Source organism: Cariama cristata, unplaced genomic scaffold, assembly GCF_000690535.1.
Source record: "Cariama cristata isolate BGI_N322 unplaced genomic scaffold, ASM69053v1 scaffold13791, whole genome shotgun sequence".
Classification (NCBI taxonomy): Eukaryota; Metazoa; Chordata; class Aves; order Cariamiformes; family Cariamidae; genus Cariama; species Cariama cristata.
In genome coordinates, this window is record NW_009599964.1 from 38,591 (window position 1) to 49,338 (window position 10,748).

Sequence of the window (10,748 nt, forward strand, 5' to 3'; positions counted from 1 at the left end):
TTAAAGGAACAGAGAGTCGACTGAGCAGAGGAGATCCCTTTGTAAAAAAGGGCTTTTTGTGTGTATTCAACTTGACAACGTCCTTCTAAAAAGGTAATTTTGGTCAATCCAGGTTTTTAAATAAGTTTTATTTTTAAAAGAAACCGTAAAATATGACAACAGGACAATGGGCGTTGTTCAGCAATATCAGTTTCTGGTCTATAGAGGAAATTAATAAAAACCATCAGCATTTTAAAAAATAAATATGACTAACCATATGGAAAACAGGAAAATCAAATTCATCTTCAACAACACAGACAGGTATAAATGCTGAAATGTTGCTGCGCAAGGTAGAGGTAGAGGTAAACCAGACCTTTCAGACCTAGACCAGTTTTAGATCTGCCCCCCTCCATGCACACACTCCCAAAAGTTCTTGTTGCCAGTAATTTAATTTGAATCAGCCTGTCAGCCTAGCAAACTCAAACAGGTCTGTGTGCTCCTTGTAATGCTCTGAGCCGGAAAACTATTTCAATTTTTGTAGAAATTAGTTGCTAAGCAACCTGCCCCCTGGTTTTGCGATTTGTGCAGCAAGGAAGCTGGATTTTAGCTACTACAAACCAAAAAAATGCTCTCCGGACGATGCCCACTAGGACAAGTAGATGGTAGAGCCCTTTTAGGAACTGCAATAGTCCACAACGCCGTGCCTGGAGTTCCTTCACTGGAGAGAGCATGGTCAGCAGAAACATCCCAAATCAATAGGTACCCGCTGTGGGGAGAGCCGATTGCCTTACAGAGTATTTTGATACCGAAAACTCACATGGTAAGACACAACCCAAGAACCCTCTGTACAAAGCAGCAAGTATCTTGACATAGTGAAATATAAAAACTAAAAATTGCACCGCACATGGATTTTCCAAACAAACTCAAGACAACCGAAGTCAGATCGTACAAACCATTAGTTAAAAAAATACCTTCTTGTATATTTTGAGAATAAGTGGAAAGAGTCTTCGTGCAAATGTTCAGCCTTGAACAAGCAGAGGATGTAAAACTGTTGTAAACGCATTAGTTCCTTTCTCATCTGCCATATGTGCCCAGCGTTATCTATCTTCTGCAGTATGATTAGGGTTAGGAAATCTGTTTCTTCCGTAAATACCACCTTTCAAGTTCCACTGATGTACCATCAAGACACTACTGGTGTCATATCCCACAACTGTTAATACAATAAAATATAACGACATGGTGAATAATGGTAAAAGATAATCAAATATAGTATAAATGCCACCTTTAAATAATTTGCACCTTTTTTTTTTTGTATGGGAGAGGCTACATGGTTAGAGGTGGATGCAACAAAGTCTGAAGAAGCTTGATTTTGTTTCCCCGCACTCATGTCAGACCGGTGGAGGCTGACCAAATGACATTCTGCATGTCACTATGCTTTACCCTTACGAGCCAGGTTCATAGCTGGCCTTAAGAGAAACAAAAAAAAACCCACACTACATTGCTAACTTCAATGATTACTATAGTTGTAACACATTATGAGGGTTTTTTTTAAATTATTCGAGCTTTGTTACACACTTACTCATTATTTTAGCTATTTCTTTATCTAGCCACACAAACTGAGATTCGCCATGTTGAAATACGATTTGTCTTCCCAGAGGGAAAGCTACAGTGAGCACTTGTCCCAGCCCCTCCAGGCAATAACTTCACAGACTGAGACCTCCTCGGTCCTTACTGGGCAGAAGTCCATCAGTGAGAGGTCTCTGGGGGGAAGGCAGCAGGTAGGACATACCTGCAGCCAGACGGGAGAGGAAGGAGAAACGAAATACAGGAGCTAGAGCAACCTCCTCGCTCCTACCTTAATAACCTTGTCTGTTCCCGAGGTCAACAGCCATCCCCTGGTGGCATCAAAATGTACGTGAACGATGTTGTGCTTACTGTCGTGGAAAGTAGCTGTGGGCGCCCTCCTGAAGGAAGAAATCCAAAAATCAGCAAAGACTGACTGCAGAATTTTCCCCAAAAACAGAATCATAGAATCATTATGGTTGGAAGAGACCTCAAAGATCATCAAGTCCAACCGTATACCCGACAAATGTTCTTTATAGAGGAAACAAGTACTTGAATGCTGCTGGAAGTCATTAATTCAGCAAACTCTCTGTAAACTCTACTTCGAGACCTTTCCGGCATGAGAAGAGCTGGGGTGCAGGGCTGTCTGTCCCTCCCGGTTTGGCAGTCACCGCAGAGTCTTACCGTGCTGAAAGAGCCCAGGGACCACCCTGCCAGGCTGCTCCCTCCCGAAGCCTTGCATCCGCCCAGGCCCTCCCACATGCGGGAGTTCTGCCCCACTCCAGTGCAAGCCGGCTCAGTGTCCACACTTACTCTTCATCCGTTATGGACTCGTGACAGCTATCGCAGACCCTCACTTCAAACTCGAACCCCATCAGCGGGATAGAGGAGCGCTTGGAGCTGCATTTGCCGCACACGGCTTTCCCACACTTCCGGCAGTGATGCTGTAGGAGACAATATGCAGAAAGACATCTTCAGCCACAAACCCAGATCACTGCACAGGTCCCACTGGCTCTACCATCTCACTCCGGCAAGACCCAGCCGAGGCTGCAGCACACAGGAAAGCGACTTCCAGGGAAGATGAAGGAAAACAGGCAAGGACTGACACCATAGACCACCCAGTAAATCATCGCTGCCTCCACCACTCGGCATTTGTGGATGTAGCTGTGGGTCAGGGCTTCTACACCGAGTGTGACCAGTGTTACAGGGGGTTTCCAACAGGGTAGAAGGCAGAAGAAGGAAGTCCAAGCTGTCCTCTTTTGGTTAGCACAGCTAGGGATGGGAGGACAGGACGAAGAGCCCCGCCATGCACCAGGAGATGTGTCCTAGCCAGCCGGGCATCTGCCACAGGGCTGGGAGCTATAATTACCCCTGTCCCTGGGGGTCTCACTTTGGGGTTAGGGGATGACACCACCACTCAGCAGCACGCAACACATTAAAACATCTCCAGGTCGAGGTAGGACAGGCCTACGTTAGCATAGTCTCATTCTGGAGTCCCATCCCAGCCTCCAAGTATAACCATCTACCATCTAATCATCTCGGTGGACTCCTTTGGCCATTTTCAGCCCCTGAAGCATGAGCATTTCTGCATTTTGATGTTACCCGCCTCATGTTTTCTCATGCGCTCTGCAGTGATGTGCGTTACGTTAAAAGAAGATGCAGCTCAGCTCTGCTCCAGACACCTGACTTCTCCAATCTCCATGGGAACATCCCTTTCAGCATTTTTACACCCGTCTCCCAAAAGTCTGAGATCTACAGCCCCCTCCTGCTGGGCAGGAAAACGCAGCAGCCTGTTCCCAGCAGACCAATAAGCCTTTTCCAACACAGCCTGAGTAGTTACAGATGTTTACCCAACCTCATTAAAAACAGCTTTAGTTCCAGCACAATCTCCAAAAATCAGCTACAAATTTCTTTCTACAACACGTTCAATAAGCGAAGTCCTACAGGGCTAAAGCCATGGATGGCCCAAAACCAATAATTTACTCACCCCAAGGCCTATTACATGCATTTGCTATTGGGACTGGCTGCAAAGAAAAAAAAAAAAAGAAAAAAAAAGAAAAAAGAAGTGTGCTCCTCCCAACCATAAAATCAAGCCTCATCAGAGGGGAGCCCACTGTCCCACTATCAAGCACTCAGTGGAAGGACAAAGTGCAAGTTCTCAGGGCTTTAGGAGGAAAAAGGTTACCACGATCTATTATGAGAGAAAAGCCTAATAATTGCACCATGTTAACACACCAAAGGACACATACAAACCTGCCTGAGGCCTATTTTCTTACTGTCCCACATTTGCTTGAAGTTCCAGAAGAAAGGCTGGTCACATTTTTGACAGGAGTCACTGTCCAACCACTCAGGGGTCTGCAACACACACACACGTATAAACACAACATGGGAGTGAGTAACAAACAGAAAAGCTTCCAGTGGAGGCAAGAGACAGGACAAGAAAGATGTATTGGGGTGCAGTAACGTGGCCAACTAAACTTGATTAAAAATCCCTATCTTCACAAGATCTCATTTTGATTGTTCCCTGGAATGGCTTTTTTGGCCTAGCCCTGAGCCTCGAAGGACGTTGGAAGAACACTTCTCACCCAAATCATGAAGCAGAGTTTGATTATGAGGCCGTAAAAATAACCCAGGAACAAACCAGCCTCCCCCACCTCTCCAAGTCTGGAATTAAGCATATAAAATATTCTGTCCTGTCTGGACAGCATTTACCTTCTGCTATTGCCTCTGGTGGGAACTGGGGGCAATTAGTATTTCCAATAGCCAAGCTACTCATCTGGAGGGAAGGGGAAGGTATCCAAAATGCTGATGTGGTGTTTTAGTTTTTTTAATTCTTTCTTTCTTTAATACTGTAAGAGGTGTTCTTGCTGTCAGAGGTATCTGTGCTACAAATCACACATAGGAGTGAGAAAGATGAGATTCAGTCGAACAAGCCTAAAACTCAAACCAGCTCTTTTCCCTGCTTTTACACAAAGACCACGCAAGGAAGGTCTTCTATTTCCTAACATGACGTGTAGCTTTGCACTCATGCTGTGGATGAAGCAGGTAAGAAGATTTAAAGAAAAGAAAGAAAATCTTAAAGGCACTTCTGTCTCCTGCAGCCAGGCTTTGCTGTGCAGAGTAGCATGGACCAGACACCCCGTAGGGAAGCAAGTCTTGCCAGATCCTGAAAGAGCTCAGGAAAGGTCTGAAGTGGCAGGGGGGCATGTGGAGGGGGCAGTCCATCTCCTCCCCTACATTTGGGTTGCCTGACACTTGTCTTGCACTGAGATGCTGGGGGACACGCAGTGCATCTCCCCACAATGTTTAGGAAACCTTCCGGGGGAATGAGACTCAGGAAAAATCTTGTTTCTTGACCCCTCTCCAGGTGGTTGTCAGTCTGTCTGTCCTAACCTGGCCTAGCAAGAACAACACTCCTTCCCAGCAGATGACTTCTGCTCCTTTCTCTGTCCCACCAGGACAAGAGCTCAGCCCAAAGCCGGTGCTGGCAAGTGGGTCTGTCCCGTCCCCGCAGCAGGGCAGCCCCAGCCAGACCACGACAGCCCTGCCAGTGCTGCCTCGCCACCACTGCAACACGCTCCTACCAGCCCCATGAGATTAAATAAACACTAAATAATGTTTAATACTTTGTGAATAAGTGCGGTTGGCAAACTGCAGTTGTCTTATCAGAGCCACTGGCTTCTCACACGCTGCAATTTAAAATGGCAAGAAACACAGCTGAGACTGAGAATTAAAAGTGATACAAAAGCCAGGCAAAGATAAGGTAAGGCTGATGGAGACTCTCAGCTCCCAGGATAGCTTTGACCCCCAGCAATAAAGCAACCACCTGATTCAGTTTCTTCTGCCAGTTACTCTGAAGGCAGTTCATTCTGCTGGGGCGAATCCTTGTCTTTTCTACCCACAACAGTCTTTCTTTTTAATGCCTAGGGATTTACATCTGCGTGTACGAATTTTCATCTCTTAAGCATCTGAATACTATAGATGAAGAATTCATTTTGCTTGTGACAAGTAACCGCTTTGTAGTCAAATAGAAACACAGCTTCTAGCATCTTTCAGATGCTGTCTTCTTACAGCTTTTTAAAAACAGAGATGAAAATAAAGAATCAAGGACTAAAATGGCTTAATTAATGCAGTCTCAGAGATGCGGGAAAATCTGAAAGCATCAAAGTGAACACTGAGCACATATACATGGAGAAAACGCTTAAATAAGGGCAAAAATACCAAGGCCAAAATCCAGAAGAAAATGGTCTAGAACCTCAAACCAAGGTTTGGCATCAAAATCTCAAAGGTGCATCTTTCAGGGGTGGTTTAGCACCATGAACACCCTATTGTGCTACTGATAACATGAACAAGCCCACATAGCCATAGTCAGAGAAAGTAGCACACCTGTTAGCACCTGCTGCTAAGCCCTCATTTACCTAATTATATTTCTCCTCCACTTTTTAAACCAGCCTTCTCACAGCATTGCCGCCTCTTTTGTGACAAGGCAGTCTCAACCCTCACTGTAGACTTTTGAAGGCAGCAAATACATAAAGGTTTTCATTTCTGGATGTTCGAGTTACAGCAAAAAGGAAACATCTGTTGGGAAGGAGGAAGCCACTCTGCTTTCATTTCACTTTTGGGGTTGATGAAATAATTGGCCATTAGATTAGCAATTAAAAAGAGCCAACTGGAATGCTAATTCACATAAAAAAGGGAGCTCAGTTCCTGCCTATGCCTATTTCAGTAGGTTTTTTAATCCAATTTTCCTCTTAGCCGTCCTCCTTGCTCAAGGGAGACACACACGACCCAGGGAGGCCAAAACCCTGGAGAACCAGCAAAGTTGGTGAAAGCCCATGCTGCCCAAAGCCTTGCTCAGACCTACCCACTGTGGGGACTCCAGGTGCCTTCCTACCCCTTGCAGGAACAGGGCAGAGGTTTGCCGTGACTCACGTTACTCAGATTTGCCTCGCTGTCGAGCAGGGCTGACGCCTGCCTCACTTGGCACAGAGCTCGCTCCCCCTCTCTGAGTCAGGTCTCAGAAATTGCCGAGCGGAGGCTGCTCCCACAGCGTCAAAGTCCTGGGGTGCGTTTTTGCACCTGCTTACATTCGTTGGTCGTGCAGCACAAAAGCAATTAGGAGCACGTGGGTGAAATCTTACTGTCTGGATCAGCAAAGTCATCATTTACCCTGCTTCTACCACAGGGAAGCAAGACCGAGTAACAGGTGAGATTGAAGCCCCAGTTAAATGTCTTCTGAGCAAGAACAGGAAAAAAAACCTGGGTTGCAGGTTTCCAGAGATGACAAAGAGCTTTCTTGTTTTGTTTTCTTAAAAACTCCTAATAATTATCAATCCATCCATTTACCTCTGAACTGATTTCTCACGATGTACTGAAAAACAAAGCAGAGCATCTCACAATACTCTCCTTAGAGGACGTCTTTCAAAGCAGTAATGTAAAGGGCAAGAGCCATTTAGCAGCCTACTTAGTACACATTTTCTGCCAGACAATTTCCCCTGTACCATATTATCAAAGGCACGGCATAATTGCTGTACAACACCTGGAGCATGTCTAAAAACATTTTTAAAGCCTGGAATGATCTTGTTTAGGTTGAAAGTCGCATGTTTTAGAAAGGCTCCTTCTTCCCAAGACTCCTTCAGACCAAATCAACAAGAACTGAGCATCTACCTCCTGCCTCTCAACATCCATGTTCCAGACAACGATTCCCCCATCCGCACCACAGGAGATGAGCTGCCGAGTGTGGTGAGCATAGGAGAGAGACTGAACTTTATCGCTGAAAAAGAAACGAGACAGTTACTAATCAATCACCTATGGCTAGTACACAAGTAAGAGTAAAATATACAATAAAGCAGTACAACCCACTTGTTTGCCCATATGTTTTCCTCCCCCCTCACTGTACATGGCATCCATCAGATGCAAATCAGTTTTTGCTGGCCAGCTGGGACCAGAACCAGAGTGTTGCTCATCTGGGCAGCAACCACAAAAGCAAAGACCTGATAACTGCTTTTGCTGCTCCTGAGACGGGAGGTCCCAGCTGCACTGGGAAGCCTGAACAGAGCTGCAGCTCCGAGCCTCTCCAAAGGCACATCTGGATGCATAAACACAGCCCTGATAAGGTACTTTCTTCTCAGAAGGTCAGTAACAACTTTGGTTTTGTAAATCTCTGCAACATCTAGGAATGAAGCACTGAGGAACTACTGAAAATTTTCTTTTAGCTCTAACAAGCATAGAAATATAGGAATCACTAAATTCTTCCTAAGCCTTCTCAAGGTAAGGTGGAAGACTTAGGTGCTTCTGCTTCTTCTTTTAAGCAAAAGCAACATGGGAGAAATAATTCAGCTTAAACCCTCAAAGCTGGGCTCAGTTCTTCATGAAAGAAATAAAACCAAGCCTCATCTCAAGCTGTTTACAACTTGGGAAACAAAAAACATACAACACAGGAAACGAAGAGCATACAACACTCATGGAAAAAATCAAAGGTATGAAGAGACAGTAACTGGGAATACAGCAACTGGAAATAACCCACAACATTTGGTTTTCTCTGCTACCACCACTGGTCTTTTCTACCCAAATGACTTCCATGCCAACGCATTTGCCTGTGCATACAGCTGCTCCTAGAGAGGAGAAGGTGTTTAGGGGACAGTTTGGTACAACACAGCCTGCTCTCACAGCACTCGCCTGCCGACACCAGTGGCACCATCAGGTAAAATGTTCCTTAATCCCTGTTGTCCTTAGGATCAGGTCTCTATTCTGTACAGTGCCAGACAGCAGCCATGCCACAGATTACGATCCAGAGGCTAACTTTGTATTAGGAGCACTAATTTCCACAGCATTAGCAAGCACCACTGGTAGAATATGAGGGTGACGTGGGAATTTTGGCGAGAGCTCTGCAGTGCTCTGAAATCCTAGCAGTATTCAAATTGCTCAGCAGAGTGCAGCATCACTCAAAAGAAATGTATGAATACGTAAGAAACTGTTAGACCAAAACCACCATGGGATTTTGCCTCTCCAGACCTGAGCCTGTCATGCAAGTCCATATATGCACTCCCAATACACTGAAACAAACTAGTTGCATTACCAGTGTTAAAAGGCTCAGAGGTCATTGCAACTAGATCCATTCCGATCTCTAGTCAACGCCCAGCACAGGCTTACTCTTCTTCAAAGACACCTACTACGCTACGCAAATGTGAGGTCTGTACGTGCAAAGATGAAGCCTCTTCGCATTGAGGAGATGATGAAGGTCCCTATGGGTAAAGCACATTACTCAGAACCCAGACTGTAGGTAAAGTGGCATGGAAAAAGTTAGTGTGGAGGACAAAGGGATGAATTGTCCAAGGCTGATGCTCCCTCTAGGGGAAGGGAAGACCTTGACATCTAAAAAGCAAGAATTTCCCTGCAGCTGTTCTCATTTGAGGACCCTCCTCTTTCCAACAGAGCTGCAGGCTCTGGCATAAGACATTCAGGACTATAGATATTGTGCTCTCCTTCACCATCCTCTGCAGACTCTCAAACCAGCCTGTGGGCCCAACGCTGAAAAACTTACTATAAGCAACTTATTCCTGTTGTATATCGACCACAGGGAGTCACACATACAAGCGTGAGGCTTGTGAAGACTGTAAACTTTGGGCTGTTTGTTTCCAGATGTGGCTTGTGCCTTTAGCTTTTCTCCCATAAAAGCAGGAGGAAGGGCTTTGAACGTACTTATGTCCTTGCAGCTCGATGGCTGTTCCTTTTCTTCCTCCAATATCCCACATTATAATGGAATGATCAGAACTGCCCGAGAATAAAACTCGCTGTATTGGGTCCCAACACAGAGCAGTGACACCACCTGAAATAGCAGAAGCACACAACAGTCAATTCATTACAGAAAGCCAAAGACAGAAATGTAGCTAAATATATATATATAAAGATACAACAAAAAATATGGAGAGTGATTAAAATGCAGGTCTCTTTAGCAAAGGCCATGCGGTCACTGTGCTTGCCAGTTGAAAACTAACAGCCTAGAAAACCTTCTGAAGCCCCATCCTGCTCTTCTGTGGGCTCCGCTGCCACTCGCATGGATGAATCCACTGAGCAGCAAAGCGTGGCAGAAGGATGGTCACGGTGTGACTACGCAGCTTTTCATCTCCATCGCTCCCGGGAGATTACAAAAGAGAAGCAAGTGTGGAATATTACGGGCATCTTCACAGTATACTAGCATGAGGATTGAACTAGCTTGTGCTACCTCGTGCTTGAGCTATTAGCGTTTGGAGAGGAGGGATATGGAGAGAAAATGCTGAGGAATGACCACCATTTCTTCTGTTAGATGGGAGGATCACATCCCAGGGTTGCTGTTTTTGAAGTCCGATGGGGCACAAGTCCCAGCAGTGACACAAGCAGTTACTGCCTCCAAGATGTCCCTATTCCACTTGTGCAAAAGTGTCTACCAATATGGGTCTTTCCTTGAGGAGCATCCTTTCCCCCCCAGAATTACCACAACTCATTCCAGTCTCACTCTGCTTTGATTAGCAGCTACTGATTGTGGTGTTTTCTGCCACAGAAGTTTTCTGAGGAGAAGTCTGATGTCTCTCATTTTTACCAATAAAGAATAAACTTCCCTGAGCTGTAGTGACAGTTTAAGGTCTATCTCCCTTCCATGCTATGCGCTGACACAAGCCATTCTAGTGTTTCACAGGAGAGTCAAACCACCGTGACGCTGAGTACAGATGAAGAACCAAATTGGGTCTCCTCCTGAGGCCTTACCTGTGTGTCCCTTAAATGTTGTAACAAGGCTGCAGGACTCTTGCTCTAGTTTGAGTATGGTCACTTGTCCAGAATGATCACCAACGAACACGTGCCGGGTTTCCACATCAAATCTGACAGACAAATGCTGAGGAAAATACACTGCTTATACAAAAGCTTTGCATACCTTTCATGACTTGTTAATTCTTTCAACATGAGTATACTGCAACCTCATGAATAGTGCTCGTCTCAAGGAGGTATTCAGAGTGTACTTTTAGGCATCAAGTTCTTACCTGTTCATATTAATAGTGCAGTCTCCCTGAGTAAACTGAAGAGTGAGAAAAAATGGGACTATTCCAGAGGACACAATTTGTGGTTTTGTTATGAAACACGTTTGAAGTAGCCCTTGGTCATGAACAGAGGAGTCATCTCCCCAGGCTCTCTAACTTCAGTGCTAGAGTTGGATGGTGTCCACTCTCTCTTTC

The 10,748-nt window shown here is 45.3% G+C and overlaps 1 protein-coding gene across 1 annotated transcript; it reads right to left on the reverse strand.

Annotated features, from left to right (window-relative positions):
• Nucleotides 1–672: 672 nt before the first annotated feature.
• WDFY2 (WD repeat and FYVE domain containing 2) lies at nucleotides 673–10,591 on the reverse strand (the record flags this gene model as incomplete). Its single annotated transcript, XM_009709867.1, has 8 exons — nucleotides 673–1,189; nucleotides 1,835–1,943; nucleotides 2,356–2,486; nucleotides 3,796–3,897; nucleotides 7,210–7,315; nucleotides 9,244–9,370; nucleotides 10,285–10,397; nucleotides 10,557–10,591. Coding segments are annotated over 8 exons (753 nt in total), but the record flags the coding sequence as incomplete, so codon positions are not given.
• Between the last annotated feature and the right edge of the window lie 157 nt (nucleotides 10,592–10,748).